The sequence below is a fragment of the Manis javanica genome, chromosome 3, assembly GCF_040802235.1.
Source record: "Manis javanica isolate MJ-LG chromosome 3, MJ_LKY, whole genome shotgun sequence".
Taxonomy (NCBI): domain Eukaryota; kingdom Metazoa; phylum Chordata; class Mammalia; order Pholidota; family Manidae; genus Manis; species Manis javanica.
Window position 1 is genome coordinate 189465204 of NC_133158.1, and position 23950 is coordinate 189489153.

The 23950-nt window shown below is 36.9% G+C and overlaps 3 protein-coding genes across 4 annotated transcripts in view; 1 reads left to right on the plus strand and 2 right to left on the minus strand.

The window, feature by feature from the left end:
• Positions 1-7316, minus strand: part of ETFDH (electron transfer flavoprotein dehydrogenase) — a 32857-nt gene extending 25541 nt beyond the window's left edge. Inside the window, exons 1-2 of one of the 2 annotated variants that reach the window (XM_036992965.2) lie at positions 7074-7316; positions 3641-3712 (exon numbers count right to left, since the gene is read on the minus strand). Coding sequence is in view for 1 of the 2 variants with exons in the window: in XM_017658699.3 (XP_017514188.1) it covers positions 7074-7107 (34 nt within the window). In the remaining variant the exon portion in view is untranslated. The remainder of the gene's footprint in view (positions 1-3640; positions 3713-7073) is intronic. The other variant, XM_017658699.3, reaches the window with a different exon arrangement.
• Positions 7317-7354: 38 nt separating this feature from the next.
• C3H4orf46 (chromosome 3 C4orf46 homolog) lies at positions 7355-22340 on the plus strand. Its single transcript, XM_017658703.3, has 3 exons — positions 7355-7923; positions 14852-18493; positions 22293-22340. The coding sequence occupies exons 1-2, from the start codon at positions 7738-7740 to the stop codon at positions 15005-15007; spliced, it is 342 nt and encodes a 113-aa protein (XP_017514192.1). The 5' UTR covers positions 7355-7737; the 3' UTR covers positions 15008-18493; positions 22293-22340.
• A 137-nt stretch (positions 22341-22477) lies between these two features.
• RXFP1 (relaxin family peptide receptor 1) overlaps positions 22478-23950 on the minus strand; it is a 70500-nt gene continuing 69027 nt past the window's right edge. Inside the window, exon 18 of the mRNA XM_017658707.3 lies at positions 22478-22908. Within this exon, the coding sequence (XP_017514196.3) occupies positions 22607-22908 (302 nt within the window). The 3' untranslated portion in view covers positions 22478-22606. The remainder of the gene's footprint in view (positions 22909-23950) is intronic.

Sequence of the window (23950 nt, forward strand, 5' to 3'; positions counted from 1 at the left end):
TGCTTTCTGCTAGTGCATTTATAGTACATAGGAATGCAACAGATTTCTGTGCATTAATTTTGTATCCTGCAACTTTGCTGAGTCCAGTTATTAGTTTTAATAGTTTTTTGGTGGAGTCTTTAGGGTTTTCTATGTATAATATCATACCATCTGCAAATAGTGACACTTTTACTTCTTCCTTACCAATCTGGATGCCTCTTATCTCTTTATCTTTTCTGACTGCCGTGGCTAGGACCTCCAGTACTATCTTGAATAAAAATGGTGAGAGTGGACTTCCTTGTTTTGTTCCCGATCTTAGAGGAAAAGCTTTCAGTCATCATTGAGTATGCTAGCTGTGGGTTTGCCTGTGAGGAGAAAGGAGTGCTTGGAACTGGCTCCTGCAGGTGCCTTCTAATTGGGCTAAGAGGGGGCCAAGAAAGCTGGGAAAGCCTCCTTCTGCCTGCCAGGCAGCAAAGTCTGATGCTGCTGGGCTAAGTGCAGTGCACAGGGAAGCACCCAAGGGCTGAGCTGCCAGCAAGGGGGATGGAGTTTTTGGGGCTCCAGAGTGCCCAACCTGTTGCACCAAGGGAGGGCTGGGCAAGTGTCTTCCACCTGCCCTTTCTGCTGTGGATGGAGCTCTATCCAACCCTCCGGCATCTGTTCTGCTGCTGGCACATCTTTCAGACTGCGGTGTTTGTTGAGTCTCAGCAGACTGGCGGAGCCTGCCTGTCCTCCACAAGCAGTAAGAGTCTCAGCCTCCCACAGAGCTTCAACTCTTCCTGGTGTCCAGCCCTGGTAATTACCAGATCTCAGTGCAACGTGGACTCCTGTTTCCAGAGCAGATGTCCAGGGCATGTGTGCGGAGCTCCTGAGCACTTATCCCCTCCTTGCTCTGTTCCTCTTCCTTTGGCCTATGCGCTGGCATGGGGAAAGGGTTTGGGTCCCACACGATGGCATCTCTGCCACTTTTCTCTGGGTGGTTCCTCTTCATCATGTGTAGGTGGTCTATTCTGCAATCTTCAGGTTGTTTTCAGCGTTAGTTGTATTTGCTGTAGTTGCTTCCTTGGTGTCAGCGTCGGGAAGGAGGTTCACTTTGCCTTTCTGCTCCACCATCTTCCCTCCCCCACAAAAACAAATTTTGCTTTTGAGTGCACTGCATTTAGTGACTAGCATCCAACAAGTAGAGTATGAAGAGGGAAAAATATTCACTTTTTAGTGTAGAAATATGGCAGACACTTTAACCAAGTGATCAAGTACAACATTACCAGCAATAAGACACGTCAACATAACATACTCCTGATAGGACAGGGTAAGAAGGGCTCTTCACTTCTGCGGTATACCTCTCCAAAATCTATAACCTCAGTCTAATCATGAGAGATCATCAAATCAGATGAAGGACATTCTAGAAAATGCCTGGTCAGTACAGCTAAAAGTGTCAAGGTCATGCAAGACAAAAAAGAAAAAGGAACCATCACACTCAAGTAGACTAAGGAAACATTACAAGTAAAAGCACTGTGGTACCCTGGCTTGGATCCTGGAACAGAAAAAGGAAATCCAAATAAAGTCTTTAATTTAGTTAATAGTATTGTATCAACATTAATTTCTTAAGTTTTGGTAATTTATATCAGTCATGTCGGAAGTTAAGCTGGGGGAAGGGTATATGGGAACTCTCCGTGCTATCTCACAACTCTTCTATAAGTGTAAATTATTTCATAATAAAAAGTTTCAAAATAAAGATTATAGTGTCCCAAAAAGTAACTCAAAAAAAAAGAGCGAAAACCTAAAAGCACCAAAGAACTAAAACTATAACACATTAAAAATAGATGAAAATCTTTGTGGCCTTGGATTAGGCATTATTTTCTTAGTTATGATACCAAAAGCACTAGAAACAAGACAGAAAATAGATAATCTATACTTCAAAAATTAAAACCTTCTGTCTTCAAAAGATATCAAGAAAGTAAAAACATAATTCATGGAATGGTAAAAATATTTGCAAATCATGGATCTGATAAGGGAGTTGTACCTAGCATATATAACTAATTTCTAATAATAAAAAAACAAAGTGACTGAAAAAACAGATCTGAATAGACTTTCTCCAAAGGAGATATATAAATGGCCAATAAGCACATGAAAAGATGCTCCATATGACTAACCACCAGGGAAATATAAATCAAAACTATGAGGTATCACTTTATACCCTCTAGGATGGCTACAATCAGTAAGACAGATGAAGTAAGTGTCGAAAAGGATGTGGAGACATTGGAACCTTCATACATGGCTTAAACATACATTTCAATATAATTCTCCCCTAGGTTTATACCTAATATAAATGAAAACATATGTTCACACAAAAACTTGTACATGAGTGTTCACAGCTGTATTATTCATAACAGCCAAAAAGTAGAAACAACCCAAATGTCTATTAGTCAATATGAATAGTGATATATTCACACAATGGAATATTCAGCAATAAAAATAAATTAATGATATATGCTATGAATTGGATGAATGTTGAAAACACCACGCTAATTGAAAGAAGACAGCCACAAAAGACAATATATAATTCCATGCACATGAAATATTCAGAAGAGACTAATTTATAGAGGCAGAAAATAGAGTAGTTGTTGCCTAGGTCTGAGGGGTTGGGGGGTGACTGTTAATGAGTATGGATTTTTTTTCTGGGGCAATGCAAATATTCTAAAAATAGGATATGGTGACGGTTGCACAACTCTGTGAATATATTAAATACCACACTGAATTATACATTTTAGATGGTGTGACTGTATAGTATGTGACATCTCAACAAAATTATTAAAAAGAACACTTATAGTCACATACACAAAAAATTATGAGGAAAACACTGGTAAATTTTTTTTAATCTTGTATTTGGAAAGGTTTTTCTAAGTATGACAAAATCTCAAAAATCATAAAATTATTGGCTCAAAATTTAGAACTATATGATCAAAATATGATATAAACATAAATATCCTATTTAGTTGTTTGTATTCCCTAGTACTCCTACAGTATTTGTCTTCCCCTTGTGGTATACTGAATCCCAGGGTTAGTCTATACATATAAGTATAAATATTTATTGATTGAATATTAGATTGTATGTTTTATACTCTTCTTTCATTAGGGTACTCATTTATGATTGATCCATTGTATTATAAAGCAAGTTAATGCTTTTTTACTGTCATTCTCTGTGAAAAGGGAAGCCAGAGTTATAAATCAAAAGTATTAAAAGGCCAACATGAAGGAATGAAAAGATAAGCCATAGATTGGGAGAAAATATCTGCAAAACACATAGGTGATAAAGGATGGTATCCAAAATGAACAGAGAACTCATACAATTCAACAAGAAAACCAAACTCCATTAAAAAATGGACAAAAGGTCTGAACAGACCCCTTACCAAAGAAGATATTCAGATGGAAAATAACATATGAAAAGATGCTGAACATCTTATATAATTAGGGAATTGCAAATTAATATGAGATACCACTACAACTTATTAGAATGGCCAAAATCCAAACACTGACAATACCAAATGCTAATGTGGATATGGAACAAGAGGAACTCTCATTAATGCCAGTGGGAATACAAAATGGTACAGCCACTTTGGAAGGAAGACAGTTTGGCAGTTTCTTACAAAGCTAAACATACCCTTAACATACGATCCAGCAATTGCACTCCATGGTATTTACCCAAATGAGTTGAAAATGTCCACACAAAAACCTGCAACCAAGCAAGATGAATAAGCTCTAGAGATCTGTTCAGCACTGTCAACCATATGTCAATGACAATGTATATAGTCATTATTGTCAACAGTATTGTACATTTAAAATTTGTCAAGAGGGTATATTGAATATTACGTGTTCTTATCACAATAAAAAAAATACTCAGGATTAAAAAAAAAAACTTCACCTGAATGTTTATTAGCAGGTTTACTCATAACTGTTAAAACCTGGGAGATGTCCTTCAATAGATTAAATGGATAAACAGATTATAGTGCATCCATATAAGAGTATTATTTAGCACTAAAAAGACATGTGCTATCAGACGCAAAAAAGACAAGGATGAAACTTAAATGCATATTGAAAGAAGCCAATCTGAAAAGGCTATATACTTTATGATTCCAACTATATGACATTCTGGAAAAGGCTAAACTATAGAAAGCTTAAAAAGAGTAGTTGTTGCCATGGGTTCAAGAGGACAGATGGGGTGGATTATGTGTAATAGGGGATTTACTGGGCAGCAAAATCATTCTGTGTGATACTGTAATTAATGGGGATACATATCATTGGACATTTATCAAAACCCACTGAATGTACAACACAAAGAGTGAACTCTAATATACACCATGGACTTTAATAATAGTGTACCAATATTGACTCACCAATTGTAACAAATGTATCACACCAATACAAGGTGTTAATGGTGGATGGGAAAAGTTATATGGAAACTGTGTATCTTCTGCTCAATTTTTCTTTAAACTTAAAACTGCAAAAAAAAATTGGTTAAAAGCAAAACAAACAAAAAAGGGCAACAAGGAAAAAAGCAGTGGTTAAGTGCACACGCTTTGGTTTCTGTCTACTTTGTGATTGAATTCCTTAGCAGCAATGAAACCTTCAGTAGGATCCTTAACTCTCCCAACCCCATCAGCTCTAGAGTTTATCGCCAATCTTAGCTTTGGAAATACTACGGTGTAGAGTTAATGTCTTACACAAATCAAGTGGCTAATACGTATTTGTTAGCTGGATAGGTACCTTCCTGGTTACAATTTTCACTGTCATCCAGTAACTTGCAAATCTCTGGTCTTAATTTCCTAAAATGAATTCCTTGGTATACAGTAATAATAATGAAGCCTTCCTCTATTTTTAACTTACCATTTATAATGAAGTATCTATCTGTGAATGAAAAAGTTTCTAAATATGTACTATAACATAAATCAATGGAGACTTCTACATGGATTTGCAATATATAATAAAATTTACATTTCCATGGACATACTGAATAATTTTCAATTTTAATACCACAGTTTATCCTTCATAACCTTATGAGGTATGTGGGGCAGTTACAATCCCCATTTACAGCAGTTAAATAGAAATTCAGATGCTCCCAGCAAAGCTCAGTCTCCATTCTTCCAACAATAGTCAAGCTCTGAGACTACAATTGGATTTGAAATGATCTCAGAGGTAATGGAACTTGAGCTGTGGTGAAAACAAGTTTTGTTTTCTTCCTTTTTTTTCTGATTAAATGGAGAGATGACAGCCTGGGATACGGTAATTATTGTTATTCTTTAGCATCGCACACACAATTAAAATATTTTTATGTCATATAATTTTTTCCAATAAAACAATTTTTTAAATAAAGTAAAAACCTCTGTCAGACAATCAATAACAAAAAATGATGATGAATGCAGAAGGGGAAAAGATTTGGAATGGCTGAACTTAAAAGCCTTTTTTATACATTAAAAATCTGATTTGATAATCACTCTTTAAAAAAGTGGCAAGGGAACTAATTTTCTTGCAAAGATACTGCAAACTAAAGTATGGGAATAATTTTTTAAACATTAAATATTCCTCACCTCTCCTAAGTTGAAATAATGTACATAAGATACATAAATATATGGAAGAACTCAGTCCCAGAATTCAAATATATCATCATTCAAAAGAATATTAAATAGACACTTTTTAAAACATTTATAATGCATTGTAGTTTAGTATATAGAAGTTATCATTTGCATCTGAAAACTGATAATTTGGTATTAGACAAAAATGTAATTCTGTTGTTTATATAGTAAGTGATTTTCTTGAGAATTTTTGGAACTGGTGTAGTCCGATTTCCTCCAGGAGTTAAAAAAAAAAAGTCATGACCTTTACTCTTTTTCTGAAAACAGTCTGATATTTCACTTTAGAGGTTTGAACACTTAGGCACCACAGCTGAGTTTGGTAGAAAGCTGAGGTAAGAAAGTCCAAAGACCTCATTACATCACCATATCAAATTCATCTTGCCAGAGCACTGTGTCCATCTGTTATCAGCAGCGCTAACATCCGGCTATTAAAATGGCAATGATTTAGGTATCCAAGGAAAACGGAAATGGTAATTTTGGTGGAATTTGGGTAGCACTTGCCCCAAAAATGATTTCAACTAAATTAGTCAGTAGACAGATAGATAGCATCTGATAACCCTGATATTTTAAAAAGCCTAACAGTTACCTGTACACTTGGGTGTAGTAACACATGAACAAGTAACAGGAACTTTTAACAGAATTGTAGTTATCTAATATATGGTGGCCAAATTTGACAAAATTCTTTCATGAAATTTACATACCATCCTTACATTTGCAACATGTATATTTTACTCTATAACCGAAATTAACTTAGAGATAAAAAATTAAGCCAGTTGAGAAAATTCTGAATTTTTAAACTCTTGTAAAACAAAAACACAATACAACTGCATCACTTTTTTTTTTTTAAGTGGAAGGGGAGGTAATGAGGTATTTTCACAAGTCATCGTGATGGTTCTAGGAGCACCCACAACACGATAAGCCCCTAGAGTTAAATTTAGACAATATAAATTCCTGGCTCCAGATATGATCAGGTGACTTGAGCAGAATATGAATATTAATCATGATGTGACAGATTAGGCTCCAAATTCTGGAGAACGGAGTGGGATGGCTTCAAAGAAGAAAGTGACGTCAGGGCCAGGGAGGAAAACTGCATACAGTACTTTATTCATTCCCGATACGGCAAGAGATAACACCTGATCTTTGTTTGGGATAAGGGTTGGGGCAGAAATTGGGAAGATTCACTTCGGGAGTCCACAGGACAGCCCTGTTTGACTAGTTTCCTCCGCCCATGACCTTTACTCTAGTTGTCAATTCTTCCAAGCACGATAAAAAAAAACCCGGGGGGGGGGAATGTCTAGAGGTCCGCAGCTGACGCGGGCAGCGTGACCTTTGCCCCGGTTTCCAGGGAAAGCCGATTAAAGGAGCGCCGGGCAGAGGGGCGCGGACACCCCGATGTGGCCCTGTTCAGTTCGGCCGATCTCCTCGACCTTCCTCCACTCATCCCCGCCCGGGGTTCCCTCTCACCAGGGCAGGACAGCCTGGCCAACAGCACCAACATGTTCCCTGTAACCAGGATCCTCGGTCCGACACGAAGGGAGGTCTGCCTGCGGCTCGCGGCGGGCGCAGGACCCTTAGGCCGCCGGGGGCGCCATCGCCAGCTCCAAAGCAGCAGCTCCTCTGCTGAAGTTTGCCTCCGGGCTCGACCGGGCGCTTTGGCTTCACGGCGTTACCGCCCTTCCTTGCTCTGCGCCGGCGCCGTGCGTGACGCGCGGCCCGCAGAGGCTTCCGGGTCAGACATCGGCGGAGGAAAGGAAGGGACTCCGAGTCCCGGCGCGCCCCGCGACCGCTGGGTTGACGGGCCTGCTTGCGCCTCACCAGGCGCGGGGAGCGCACCGCGGAGCCACAGAGCTACGCCGGCGCCGGAAGGCAGCGGGAGGCGGAGCGCACGGAGGCATCCTGGGAGTTAGCGCAGGAGCGCTGAGCAGCCCGTGGGGAATTTCCTCAAGTCTGATTGGCTGTCGCGAAAAAATGCACCTTCTCAGCGATCTCGGGCCGCAAAACCACACGGAGGCGAGAAGGGACCTCGGGTCGGAGGAGGCGGGGCCTCGGGGCTCTGGGGGCTAGCGGTTCAAAGACGGTTGGCGGCGGTTCGACTGCCGAGGACCGGTCCGCAGTCTCCGCCCTGCTCATGGCGGACTCTGAAGAGACGCGGTTTTCGTCACCTCCTCCGCCGACCCCGTTCTCTCCCTCGTCTTCAGAAGCCTCTCCCGCATCTTACCCCGGCTTCCCAGTGAGTTTGGGCTGGTCGGTTCCGAGAACCAGGGGCGGCCGAACGGTGGGCGCCCTGGAGGAGGTGGAGCTGCAGATCGGAGACGTGAGTGCCTCCCTCCCGGGCCGGGAACGTCCGCCGGGGCGCTTGCAGGCGGCCACTCCGCCGTGGCCGGGCAGCGGGGCGTGGGGTCCGCGCACCCGCCGAGCGCGCCCCTCGCGTCTGGGCCTGAGGATGTGAGCTTGGGGACGCCAGTCCCGTCCCACACCGCTGATGATTTTGCCTTTAGGTTTAGTGCTGGGGAGTGAGGGTTATCCCTCACCCGCCCCACCCCTCACTGTTTGCTTTTTGCCTGGCCTTCTGGTTTCCATCACCCGCGGTAACCCGGAAACACGCTGCTCTGTTGCGCCGAAGTGTGCTGCCTCTGTCCGCTCCCTCGTCGTTCCCTCTTGCTGCTCAGGATCAGGCTGTGATTTCTTTCCTGGGGACTTAGGATCCCGCTGTCCTAGTTGGCTAGCTTCCCAGAGCCAGCTGATAGTGCTGTTGTCTGTCTCAGCCTCGCTTTGCGCTGGACCCATTTGGAGAGGTTATTCACCTTCCCTGTAGTCCAGATCGTTTTTTTTTTTTAAACTGTTTTAAGAGGCCCCTCCCTACCAATATAAAATGCACAGTCTGGATGGTTTCTGTTGAGTCTTAAATTTCCAGAAACTAGCGCACGTGGGCATAGTCACTCCACTACCAACCCCAGAGGGTCACAGTTTCAGTATATGAGACTTGTTTTACTGGGTTGAGTCAATGAGGTACGTGGGGTGTAATCATCTTGGGAGAACTTTGTGGAAACTTTCTCCTGTGCAGATTGGAAACTGGTGAATTTACTCAACAAGTTTTTTTTTTTTTAAAGACTCAATGCTTGATACAGCTTATGTTTTCCTGAACAAGACTGGTTTCAAGTGAATTTGTAAAATGGAGTGCTGTTGTGTCTTATAGCAACGGTGCTTTTTTTGTATAGTAGGTGAAGAAAATACTGGACTAAGAAGTGAGTTTTCCACCAAGAGTTGGATATTTTCTGCATGTTCGGTTTTGTTGATTTTTTTGTCAGTTCAAAGCATCTGTTCTTTGTCTTTATATTTTCATGGCCTGAAGTGTTTACTAGTAAAAACAGTGGAACAATGCCTCTGTTACCCAAATATAGTAAGAACTGTTTATGATGAAGTCCTTCAGATACTTGTACTTAGTGTCACAGGGTGGAAGTTGTCTTGTTGAGAGTATTTTCAACTGAAAAAAAAATTTACTTGTCATGCCTCACACATAGTGGATATCTTTCAGACCTAATTCTTATAAGCTTTTACTTCATATTGAAGAATTTCTTAGGTTATCTGAAAGAGTTGGGGTTTTAGTTTGTAAACATTTTACTTTTAAAGAACTAACTTGGGAGAAAAGGCTGAACCAGACTGCATACAGACCTCAGGAACAGAGCAGACCTCACGAAACAGGGCACCAGCTCTGCTCCCCTACGACGCCCAGCCTTACTCCAGGGGCTGAGCAGTTCCAGAGACTGGAGCTTCTGGGCACTAGACGGCACCACATAGAAATATGAAATGTTGAAAGAACCTGGTTCAGATCAAAATCTCACAAATCCCAGAAAAAGGGCCAAGTGAAACTGAACTCACCAATCTTGAAAGAGAGTTCAAAATAAAAGTCATAAACATGCTTATGGAGGTACAAAAAAATATTCAAGAACTCAGGAACAAATTTAAGATGGAGATTCAATCATTAAGAAATTCCATATCTGAAATGAAACATTCACTGGAGGGATTTAAAAGCAGATTAGATGTAGTAGAAGAGATGGTAAATGGAATAGAAATTAGAGAAGAGGAATACAAAGAAACTGGGGCACAGAGAGAAAAAAGAATCTCTAAGAATGAAAGAATATTGAGAGAAGTGTGTGACTAATCCAAACGGAACAATATTTGCATTATAGGGGTACCAGAAGAAGAATAGAGAGAAAAAGAGATAGAAAGTGACATTGAGGAGGTAATTGGAGAAAAATTCCCCAACTGGGGAAGGAGATAGTCTCTCAAGCCATTGAGGTGCACATATCTTCCAACACAAGGGATCCAAGAAAGACAACATCAAGACATATAATAATTAAAATGGCAAAGATCAAGGATAAAGACAAACTTTTAAAAGCAGCTAGAGAGAGAAAAAAGATCACATACAAAGGAAAAGCCATTGGGCTATCATCAGATTTCTCAACAGAAACCCTACAGGCCAGAAGAGAGTGGCATGATATATTTAATGCAATGAAGCAGAAAGGCCATGAACCAAGAATACGTTATCTGGCAAAATTATCATTTAAATTTGGGAGGGATTAAACAATTTCCAAATAAGCAAAAGCTGGTAGATTTTACCTTCCACAAACCACCTCTACAGTGCATTTTGGGGGGACTCCTATATATGGAAGCATTCCTAAGGCTAAATAGATGTCACCCAAGGGATAGACAAAGAGTACAGAATATGATTCATAATATACAAAGAATGGAGGAGGAAGAAAAAGGACAGGGAAAACAAAAAGAACCTTCAGGTTGTGTTTGTAATAGCATACGAAGTGAGTTAAATTAGATTGTTAGACAGTAAGCGAATTACCCTTGAACCTTTGGTAACCATTATTGCAATGGCAATAAGTACATACCCATTGATAATCACCCTAAATGTAAATGTCTGAATGCACCAATGAAAACCCATAGAGTCACTGAATGGATTAAAAAACAAGACCCGTCTATATGCTGCCTACAAGAGACTCACTTCAAACCCAGAGACAAACAGACTGAAAATAAAGAGATGGAAAAGATATTTCATGCAACTAACAGAGAAAAAAGCAGTAATTGCAGTATGTGTATCAGTCTTCAAAACAAAGAAAGTCACAAGAGACAAAAGAAGAACATTACATAATGATAAAAGGATCAGTCCAACAAGAGGATATAACTATTATAAATATCTATGCACCCAACACAGGATCACCTACATATGTGAAACAAATGCTAACAGAATTAAAGGGTGAAATAGAATGCAGTGCATTCATTTTAGGAGACTTCAACATAACACTCACTCCAAAGGACAGATCAACCAGACAGAAAATAAGTAAACAGACAGAAGCACTGAACAATGTATTAGAACAAATGAACCTAACAGACGTCTACAGAACACTTCATCCAAAAGCAACAGGTTACACAATCTTCTCAAGTGCACATGGAACATTTTCAAGAATAGATCATACACTAGGTCACAAAAAGAACCTCAATAAATTCAAAAAGATTGAAATTGTGCCAACCAGTTTCTCAGGTCACAAAGGTATGAAACTAGAAATATTATACCAAGAAAATGAAAAAGCCCACAAAACACATGGAGAGCCTTAATAACATGCTCCTAAATAATCAATGGATCAATGACCAAATAAAAACAGATTAAGCAATATATGGGGACAAATGACAACAATAATTCACCACAAAAGCTGTGGGACACAGTGAAGGCCGTGCTAAGAAGGAAATATATTGCAATACAGGCATACCTCAGGAAAGAAGACCAATCTCAAATGAACAGTCTAAACTCACAATTAATGAAACTAGAAAAGGAAGAACAAATGAGGCCCAAAGTCAGTAGAAGGAGGGACATAATAAAGATTAAAGCAGAAATAAATAAAATTGAGAAGAATAAAATGATAGAAAGAATCAATGAAAGCAGGAGCTGGTTCTTTTAGAAAATAAACAAAATAGATAAAACCCTAGCCAGACTTATCAAGAAAAAAAGAGAGTCTACACACATAAACAGAATCAGAAATGAGAAAGGAAAAATCACTTATGGACACCACAGAAATGCAAAGAATTATGAGAGAATACTATGAAAAAATACATGGAAACAAACTGGATAACCGAAAGAAATGGACAACTTTCTAGAAAAATACAACCTTCCAAGGCTGACCCAGGAAGAAACAGAAAATCTGAACAGACCAATTACCAGCAACAAAATAGAATTGGTAATCAAAAAACTCCCTAAGAACAAAACACCTGGACCAGATGGTTTCACCGCTGAATTTTATCAAACATTTAGTGAAGACCTAATACCCATCCTCCTTAAAGTTTTCCAAAAAGTAGAAGAGGAGGGAATACTCCCAAATTCATTCTATGAGGCCAACATCACTCTAATACCAAAACCAGGCAAAGACACCACAATAAAAGAAAATTACAGACCAATATCCCTGATGAACATAAATGTGAAAATACTCAATGAAATATTAGCAAACCGAATTCAGAAATACATCAAAAAGATCATCCATATGATCAAGTGGGATTCATACCAGGGATGCAAGAATGGTACAACATTCAAAAATGCATTGACATCATCCAGTACATCAACAAAAAGAAGGACAAAAACCACATGATCATCTCCATAGATGTTGAAAAAGCATTTGACAAAATTGAACATCCATTCATGATAAAAACGCTCAACAAAATGGGTATAGAGGGCAAGTACCTTAACATAATAAAGGCCATATATGACAAACCCACAGCCAACATTATATTTAACAGTGAAAAGCTGAAAGCTTCTTCTTGAAGATTGGAAAGACAAGGATGCCCACTCTCCCCACTTTTATTCAATGTAGTTCTGGAATTCCTAGCCACAGCAATCAGACAACACAAAGAAATAAAAGTCATCCAGATTGACAAGGAAGAAGTTAAATTGTCCCTGTTTGAAGATAACATGATATTGTACATAAAAAACCCTAAAGAATCCAAAACTACTAGATCTGATATCTGAATTCACTTAAGTTGTGGGATACGAAATTAATACACAGCAATCTGTTGCATTCCTGTACACTAACGATGAACTAGCAGAAAAAGAAATCAGGAAAACAATTTCATTCACAGTTGCATCAAAAAGAATAAAATACCAGGGATAAACCTAACCAAGGAAGTGAAAGGCTTATACTCTGAAAATCACAAGACATTTCATGAGAGAAATTAAAGAAGAAACCAATAAATGGAAACAGATCCCATGCTCATGGATAGGAAGAATTAATATTGTCAAAATGGCCATCCTGCCTAAAGCAGTCTAAGATTCAATGCAATCCCTATTAAAATACAAACAGCATTCTTCAATGAACTGGAGCAAATAGTTCTAAAATTCATATGGAACCACAAAAGACCCAGAATAGCCAAAGCAATCCTGAGAAGGAAGAATAAAGCAGGAAGAAGTATGTTCCCTGACCTCAAGCTCTACTACAAAGCTACAGTAATCCAGACAATTTGGTACTGGCAGAAGAACAGACCCATAGACCAATGGAACAGACTAGAGGGCCCAGATATAAACCCAAGCATATATGGTCAATTAATATACAATAAAGGAGCCATGGAAATACAAATGGTAAATGACTGCCTGTTCAACAGCTGGTGTTAGCAAAACTGGACAGCTACATGTACGAGAATGAAACTGGATTATTGTCTAACCCCATACACTAAAGTAAACCCAAAATGGATCAAACACATCTATGTAAGTCATGAAACCATAAAACTCTTAGAAAAAGAACATAGGGAAAAATCTCTTGGACATAAACATGAGCAACTTTTTCATGAACAGATTTCCTCAGGCAAGGGAAACAAAAGTAAAAATGAACAAGTGGTACTATATCAATCTAGAAAGCTGTGCAGTGAAGGGGACATCAGTAGAACAAAAAGACATCCTATAGTATGGGAGAATATATTTATAAATGACATATCCGATTAGGGGTTGACATCCAAATTATCTGAAGAGATCACGCACCTCAACAAACAAAAAGCAAATAAGCCAATTAAAAAATGGGCAGAGGAGCTGAATAGACACTTCTCCAAAGAAGAAATTCAGATGGCCAACAGGCACATGAAAAGATGCTCCACATCACTAATCATCAGAGAAATGCAAATTAAAACCACAGTGAGTTATCAACTCACACCAATCAGGATGGCCAACATCCAAAAGACAAACACAACAAATGTTGGCAAGGATGTGGAGAAAGGGGACCCTTCCTACCCTGCTAGTGAGAATGTCAATTAGTTCAACCATTGTGGAAAGCAGTATGGAGGTGCTTCAAAAAACTAAAAATTGAAATACCGTTTAATGCAGGAATTCCACTCTTTGGAATTTACCCTAAGAATGCAGCAGCCCAGTTTGAAAAAGACATATGCACCCCTGTGTTTATCGCAGCACTATTTACAATAGCCAAGAAATGGAAGCAACCTAAATGTCCATCAGTAGATGAATGGATAAAGAAGATGTGGTACATATACACAATGGAATATTATTCAGCCATAAGAAGAAAACAAATCCTACCATTTACAACAACATGGATGGAGCTAGAGGGTATTATGCTCAGTGAAATAAGCCAGGTGGAGAAAGACAAGTACCAAAATGATTTCACTCATCTGTGGAGTATAAGAACAAAGCAAGAACTGAAGCAACAAAACAGCAGGAGACTAACAGACTCCAAGAATGGACTAACAGTTACCAAAGGGAAAGGGCCTGGGGAGGATGGATGGGTGGGAAGGGAGGGATAAGGGGGAAAAAGGGGCATTGCGATTAGCACACATAATGTAGTGGGAGGGGACATGGGAAAGGCAGTATAACACAGAGAAGAAAAGTAATGATTCTATAGCATCTTACTATGCTGATGGACAGTGACTGTAATGGGGAATGTGGTGGGGACTTGATAATAGGGGGACTCTAGTAACCATAATGTTGTTCAAGTAATTGTACATTAATAATACCAAAATAAAAAATATATATATATGTATTTTAAAAAAATGCCCAATCGGACAACAAATGGCGTGGTAACTCCTTTGAAGAGGGATTAGAAAGAATAAAAAAATATTCTCTTGAAAAAAAAAAAGAAGTAACTTGGGCTTTGGACTCAAGGTTTTAAGCTATTTTTATACTATTTCTAAAATGAGAATTTAAAAAACAAACTTCACATGTTTGACTTACTCTTTTTTTTAAATTTCAGGCAGCATTTTCACTGACCAAACTCCTTGAAGCCACATCTGCAGTATCAGCTCAAGTGGAAGAGCTTGCCTTCAAATGTAGAGAAAATACACGTTTTCTTAAAACATGGCGGAACCTCTTGAAAGAAGGCTATGATTCATTGAAGCCTGATAGTTGATTTGGCTGTGTAATAATTCATACTTCTTCATTTATAATGTCTGCATATGTACCATTTGTATAAGATAATCTCCAGCGGTTCTGTATACTCAGAATGAGATTTTCTTGGTTTTCACTTATGTGAAAGCAGAATGCTGATTTTATTTCTGATGCTGGCCAGTATTTCTCTTTAAATTCTGTTTTCTGTCCTTTAAACTTTCATAGAATCCTTTATGAAAGTTAATTTCATCAGTAGATAATATTAGTGATGCCACACAGTGTTACCAGTAGCAAACTAGGTAGATCATTACTCTATTCTATTCTGTTTGCAAACTATGCCAAGAATGGGAGAGTTTGAAACTGAGCTTCGTTTAATAAGCACCAAGGGAGATAACTCTGAGGTTACCACTGTTAGATCCACGTCCATTATGTCAAGTTCCCTAGAACCAAGGGTTGTTGTGTCTGTCTTACTTCCATATCTCCATTAGAACAAGAACAGTGTCACATAACAATCACTAAATGTTTGTTAAATAAAGTTGACTATAATTAAAAGTTATTTTTTCTTCCCTTTTTAGCATGAAAATTATTGTTCCTCTAAAAAATTTTTGAATCAGAACCTCATTGACTTGAAGGAAAACATCCTTTTTTTTGACAGGGATTTGAACTCCTCAACTGATGACAGCTTTTTTAAAACATGATATTTTTCACCCTTGTAAGATGCTTTTCAGAAAAGCTTTTCAGAAAGTGAAAGCCTGTCTGGAAAGAGTACATATTTTTTCCCCTATTTCTAAGGTTAACTGCTTTTATAGGTAATATTTCTTATACTCGATGTTGTTATATGTTTGATTGCTCTTTAAAGTGCTCAAAATTAATGGCTCTGTATTATTCTGGAGTTTTGCAAGTAATAATTCTAAAGAAGTTACTTTGTTTTTAATGTATCAAATTTAAATGATGTGATTGTTTTCATATTACCTTAATGCCAAAGTTTTTTTACTTGCATCTTACATTGCTTACTCTCTTTTTTTGTGTGTGGCTTGTTTCATGTGTCAATGATTAAGCCAACTAATTCTCTACTTGTATATATGTTATGACTTCTGTACATCTTTGATACGGCATCTTAATTCTTTGTAGATATGGAGATGTGTGCAGAACTATATTCTAAATCCCACAGTACGGCTAAGAAAGGAGATAAATGGATGGGCAGAAAATAGTTTTGCCCAGCATATTAGGTTATAGTTCTTGATTAGTTTTTTAACTTGAAGAAAGTTTAAAGATAAGACATGTGTATGTTCCTATACCAAACCGTGCTTATTTTTCTTAGGTGTCATGAATATTGCGATTTTTAAAATGTACAAAAACAGAATCTTATTCAAAGCAAATTTTATTTCCAATTCTTTCTGTTCATTACTTTAAAACTTTTTATTGAAATATTTCAAACAAAACAAAAAGGTGAATGATTTAAAGCACACCCATGTATTCCCACCCTTCAGGCTTAATAAATGTTAGAATTTGGCTATGTTTTCATCACATACGTGTATGTATGTGTGTAAATGCATATAAAGCTTGTTTTGGTAACTCTTTGATCCCAGTCCTTTCTTCTCTCCCCAGAGGTAACCATTCTGCTGGATGTGTGGTGTATGTTCTAATTTGTGTTTTTATATTTTTAATACATATATATTTTTTCAAAACACTGCAAAATGCTGTTTTGTGTATGTGGTAGCCAGCTGCCAGGTAGCCCCAGTGCTCTCCCGCCTCCTGATACTCCGGCCCTTGTCCAGTGCCCCAACCTGAGGAGTGCTGATTTGTGTAACTCCTAGGATTTTGAGCAAATGCATTGTTTGATTTCTGAAGCCATACCTTTTGCCCATTTTTCTATTGTTTGGTCTTTTTTCTATCAATTTGTAGGTATTACATATTTTGAATACTAATCATTTGTTATGTATGTTTCAACTACCTTTTGTAGCCTGTGGTTTATTTTTGTATTTATTATGAAGTCTTCTTGAATAAATGTTTTTAATTTTAACGTAATCTTACCAGTCTTTGATAATAGTGCTTTCTGGGTCTTGTATAGGAAATGTCATGAAGATACTAGTGCTTTCTGGGTCTTGTATGGGAAATGTCATGAAGATACTACCCTATATGTGTTTGCAAAAATTAAATGTGTTTTTAACATTTAGGTGTTTAATCCACCTGAATTTATTTTTGTTTATGGTGTGATTTTGAAATCTTGTTTACTTTCCTATGTTCATAGCTGTTGCTCCAAGTACCAATGTTTCACATGCTGCATCTGTTACTCAGCTACCATATAAGTGCTTGGTTCTGGGCTTTCTATTCCATTCCTATGATCTATTTGCTTAATCCCATGCTGTTTCCCTATAACTACCCTATTTAGTTGTATCATAAGTGTGTTCTGTATACTTTGATTTTTGTGTGTTGTTAGAAAAGAAAAAACAAGTTAATTGCTTTCTAATTTTAATGCATTGCAATCAGATTAATGCAATTTCAGGCAATGAGCCTTCTATGGACACTTCGAGTTTATTCCTCAGCACCAAAACTCATAACTGCCAGTGTCTGGAGTCTGGTAGGCCCACAGGCCCACAGCTCAGCTCTTCTTACAGTGTTGCCTTGTATGGTCTACGAAGAACTTCATCTTAATTTTAATAGTGTTTTTTTTTTTATATCCCTTTTTATGTATTTTTTTTACTTTCTTCGTGGGGAAGATTGGGAAAGAGCTCAATGTGTAGTATTTTCATAAAAACAATTCTTTTTTAAACTTAGCTAATTACCAACTCTATAAAAATGTTATGGGAAAACATATTCTGAGTGTCCTAAATTTTTAAAAACCTCAAGAGGCTAAAGTCAAGATGAAATTTTTAGCATTAAAAATAATGTTTTTAGTTTCAAAAATTCTGGGTATGTCATGGGTCAGACATTATGCTAGGGGCTTTATGAACATTATTTCGTATAACCACATTAGCTCTTTTAAGAAAGTGATATTATTTATATCTACAGAAGAGAATAGGAAAACAGGCTTAAGATGAAATAATTTGCCTGTGGTTTCTGACATCAAAAATATCTATACCATACCTAGCTACCTAACCTAGCTCTTGGTTTACTTCTTAATATTCAAGTTTGTCATTTTATTTACTCTTCCCATCTGTGATGGTTTATATTATGTGTTAACTTGACTGGACCACAAGGTACCCAGATACTTGATCAAACATTCTGAGTGTTAATGTGAGGGTGTTTTTGGATGAGATTAACAAATTGGTAGATGGAATAAAGCAGATTGTCTTCTGTAGTGTAGGTGGGCCTCAGTCAGTTGAAGGTCTGAAACCGTCCCCTACGAATTCTTCTGCCTGATGGTTTTGGATCACTGGCTCCTCCTGCCTGATGAACTTTGAACTAGGACATTGGCTTTACCTGGTTCAACAATAGCTTCTGACCTTTTGACTCAAACTGGGACATTAGCTCTGCAGATTTTGGACTTGCCAACATCCATGATCATGTGAGCAAAATCCTTATAATAAATTTCTTTATATATTTAAATATGTGAATTGATTCTTTTCCTTCAGGACCCTAATATGTCATTCAAAAAGGGAACTAACTTGTTCCTCCAGTCACCCATTGTAGAATATTTGTGCCAGGGACTGTATAATGTAAAATTTTTTTCCAAATCAGTTTTTTTTGAGATCTTTAAATGTCTATAAAAATCACTTGAGCAAATTAGAACTGGAGGTACAGAAACTTGATAGAAGGCTATTGCAAATATCACAATGAGACATGATGTTGGCTCTAACTGAGATACTGGGATAAAAAGTGTATAGATTTAAGAGCTGTTTATTAGAACTAAGGGAGAACGGGGTGACTGATACAGTGGATAAAGGAGAGGGAGAGTCAGAAGATGACTGAACAATTTCTAGGTTAGGCCATTGGTGCCATTCACCAAGATACAATCTAGAGAGGAGATTCATGTGTTGGAGTCCAGATCCATAATGATGTCACTAGAAAGCCAGTGAGATACCCAGATGGAAATGTCTAGTAAGCAGTTGTATGCATAAGTGACAAAGCCAGAAGAGAGAACTGGCTAAAGGCAAAAATGTGGGAGTCATCAGTATATACATGAAGTGGATGAGATTGCCACATTCTATAAATAAAAAGATTTTGAACAGAGTAAATGAGGCTTTTAATTAAAGATTTTCTCTTTGAAAGAGGAACACCTTAGTAAAAATAACCACATATTTGAAGTCTCTTACCAAGGATGTCTTAATCTGTCCAAGTATCAATTCACTCATTATTTTGTTAAGCAGTGAAACGCATGGGCTCACAATTCCAGCTACACACTCCACTTTCCTTTTTGTTCTTGGCCTTTAACTTTATCAGTGTCTAAATTGCAAAAAGCCAGTAATTGCTTTGGGAGAGATTATGAACTACCATGATGAATTAGAAGCTCTTAAACTAAAAATGGTAAAAAAAATAAAATCGAGGTCTTTTTGATATATGTTTTTAGATTTTAAAACAACTGGCTTGACTTGGAGGATTGATTTGAGCTAGAGCATGGTTCATGAGTTTCGGACCAAAATTATATTTGTTAAAAGAGGAAACCTTGATTCAAATCTGGTTTAATCTAGTCCTTTTATTGCACCTTCCATTGAAGCTATTAGGAACTAGTTATGTGGTATGTTAGTAATGACTTACCAAATTAAAGTAAATGGAAATTATATGAGAAGGTAGAAGGATGGAAGAATAAGTGGACTAAGAGTAGACAGGAAACCAGATGGCTTCTAGATCATTTGAAAACATTTTAAATGCTTAAAGTAGCTTCAAATATATTTTGTGTAAATTTACTGAATTTCTAAGACTGTGAAACATAATCATAATTTTGTAGGATTATATTTTATCCTGTTTTTGTGATTATTGTTTTGCTTTTTTGGAAACATTTTCCTGTTGTATTATCTATATTAATAGTAAGATTTAATTAATAATCCTAAAATAATCTCATAAAATAATTTAAGTATATTTTCATTTTTGTAGGCTATAAAAATTATAGTCTAAGCAGTTAAGAATTGAATATTATAAACAGAACTATAGCTTTCTTTCATTTTCTGACTTTTGTTGAAAGTATACCGGTTCCTCATAGAAAACTTATTGGTGTCATTTCAGGTAAGAACAGAAAAGCTCAAAGCAATCCATATTTTTAATGCAATTAAATTCCAGGTAATTTATTTTCAAAAGTAATTACATAATTATATACCCAATAAATATATAAAGATTTTGATTCCAGTATTTTCATATTTCCAACACTTTTGGTATATTTAAAACTACCTGAAAACATTTTATTCCTATAAAGATTTCAAATTATGAAAGCAAAAAATTCCAATATCTCAGTTAGACCAGAGAAATAACTAGCTAAAAAGTTAGTATCTTACAAACTGGCCAGCTGTGCAAACAGAAGGTAAATCCATCTGATGACGACTACTTTCTCCTTAAAGTAAAACATGTACATGCAGACCTTTCCTTCCTGAAGTTAAGGTCCTGAATCAGTGCATTTTAGTTCTTCTTTCTTTTCCTTTCAACTGCTTCATTGAGATCTGACTCACATACCATAAAATTCACCTATTACAAGTGTACAATTCATTGTTTTTTAGTATATTCACAGCATTGTTTATCCATCACTGCAATCAATTTTAGAACTTTTTTCTTTTTTCTCATAAGATACCCTGTACTACTTAAACATTGCCCACCCATCCCCAGGAAAATCTCATCTATTTTTGTGTCTCTATAAATTTGCATATTCTAGACCCTTCATGTAAATCACACAGTGTTTGTCCAAAATGGCTTTTTTTTTTTACTTATTTCATATTCATAATGTTTTAGCATGTTTCAGAACTTCACTCATTTTTGTGGCTGTATAATATTCCATTGTATGTATAGACCATATTTTGTTTATCTGTTCATCAGTTGATGGGCACTTGGGTTGTTTCCATCTTTTGGCTACTGTGAATAATGCTGCAATGAAAATTTTCATACAAGTATCTGTTTGAGTCCTGTTTTCAATTCCTTTGGGTTTCTACCCAGGAGTGAAATTGCTGGATCATACAGTAATTCTGTGATGAGCTTTTGAGGAGCCACCAGTTTTCTATAGCAGCTACACCATTTCACATTCCCATCAGCAATGCAGTAGGATTTCAGTCACCACATTCTTGTCAACTCTTGATATCTTGTTCTGTTTTTAAAATAATGGCCCTTCTCATAAGTGTAAATCTCATTGTGGTTTCAATTTGTGTTTTCCTAATGATTAGTGATGTTAATCACCTGTTCATGTGCTTATTGGCCATTTGTATATCTTTTTTGTGGAAATCCACTTGAAGTCCTTGGCCCATTTTAAAAATTGGATTGCTTGTCTTTTTTGTTATGTAGGAGTTCTTTATGTATTCTGGAAATTACACCCTTCTCAGATACATGTTTCTTCAGTTCTGTAGCTTGTCTTTTCACTGTTTTGATAATGTCCTTTGATACATAAAAGGTTTTAATTTAGATGAAGTCCAGTTTGTCTAATTTTTGTTCCTTTTTTTGCTTATGCTTTTGTTGTTATATCTAAGAATCCATTGCCACATCTAAGGCCTTGAAAATTCACTCATCTGTTTTCTTCTTAGAGTTTTATGTCTGATATTTAGGTTGTTTATTTTGAGTTAATTTTAGTATATGATGTGAGGAAGGGGTCCAACTTTTGCATGTAAATAACCAACTGTTCCAGCATTGTTTGTTGAAAAGATTATTCTTTTCCATTTGATTGTTTGGAGTCTTTGTTGAAAATCAAGTGACTCTAAATGTGAGGGTTTTATTTCTGGAGACTCTAAATGTTTATTCTCATTCTAACTTCTCTGATTCACTCCTTCGCGATACTTTTACTCCTCTATTCCAGTCCCATATGATGGTGCTTATTTAAAGCAAAAGGACAACCAGGCAAGAAGTGACAGAGAAGTGCTATTTTAAGTTTATATCTGACCATCCTTTTTCATAGTAATAAATATGTTGCATTGGCTCTCAAGTGTACAGAGACTTGAAGAGAGTTAAGATGAATTTTTAAAATATTCCTGTTTTGCAAACAATCAGACATTTTCTTTGATGCTATTATATTGAATATTCTGGAACCTTAAACCTTTATTTTAAAATGCCCATGATTCTTTCATTTGCTTATGTGCATGGCAGATAAGGCTCTGCTTGAAGTAGGTGGATTTTATATATTCTATTGTAGTTAAACACAGTTTAACACTGCAAATTGAATTTTATACTCTTATTTCTAGGAATTGACTGCAGTGCCATGCACATAGTGGGTGCCCAATAAAAGCATGGTAAGAGTGAATGAATCTTTCTGAAATAGATTTCTCTTAATTTCCTATGCAAAATATATATTAATATATACATATTATCAATATAATTTATTTCCCTTTATAAGGTCATCAGTCACTTTGATTTTTCCCCAATCACTTCACGTCCTTATAGGCTAACTTATTTTAGCCATTATAAATTACAAATTTTGTAGCATTCATTTTATACCAATAATCCGTCATGAAGCATCCCACAGTATTTTCTGGGTAGAAATGGGTTTCAGAGTCCATTATGAATAGGAATTGAGTTTAGTTGATTGAGAAATTAGTGACAATTCACAGGGGTCTGTGAAAAGAGCTGGCTTCATTAACTCAGGTGGCATCTCTTGCAGTGGCCACATTTCTACCCAGAAGAATGATGGAGCATATGTTTTCTGACTTCCTTTGCTGTCAACAGATTTTCTTTGTCTGTAGTTATACCAAAACTGACGGATCATTTCTTTGAATGGTCTTGTGGTTAGAGTATACAGAATTGGATTCAAAGCACTGTTGATAGGCAGAATAAAAATCACTACCCAAGAGGTTATAGTACCTGAAAGAGAAATATGAAATAATTTTGGTGTTATAGATGTTTTTAAGATATAGAAACCCCTTTTCCTCGTTTCACCCCTAAATGCCTTTTGAGACTTAACTTTTTCCCTTTGAAACCACATAATTAAGTATTAAGTCTGTATGTGTTTCCTGGATGTCTTTCCAGGGTGTCAGTGTTTGAAGGGAGTGCTGATGCCACAAAAAAACAGTTTTTTTGCTAAGTAGCTTTTCTTGAATACATCAACAAAAGAATTCTAGGAAGAAATATTTTCCACCAAGTGATTACATATCATGATATGATTCTATTGTAGAAAAAAACATTATTGTTTAGTATTTAAGTCAAACCTTTTCAAATGTTTGAGTTATAAGATAGTACGTGCATAATTTCTCAGAATATATAGACTTATCTATAATTTCTTTTTTGCTCTATTCAGTTTTTAAGATAGGTATGCATTTTTAGGCTTTTGACTAGATATTTATTTCAATAACCACATCTTTGGCTAAGCTTATTGTAATAATCACTGTAGTATGTATGCAACTACCAGAAAATCAGATATTTTATTATATTTAATTGATGTTATCTTCCCTCTTTGTTGCTCATTAAAATGTAAGATACTATCATCACCAACCATAGAATAAAATGAAATAAAAATTGTATGTTTATAAATTTAAAAAATGTGAGTCTATACTGTGTCATACATACATAGTTAATAGGATTTCACTTTTTTATTGTGTTAAAATATACATAAGATTTACCAATTTAACCATTTTTAAGTGTACAGTTCAGTGGCATTACCTACATTCACACTGCTGTGCAACCATCACCACCAAATGTCTCCAGAATTTTGACATTTTCCCAAACTGAAACTCCACACCTATTGAACTAGTACTGCTCATCCTCTTCCCCTCCCAACCGCTGGCAACCCCATTCCAAGCTTTCTGTCTCTGTAAATTTGACCGGTCTTTACAATTCACAGTACTTGTCTCTTGTAGCCAGTTTATTTCACTTGGCATTATGTCTTCAATGTCCATCCATGTCATAG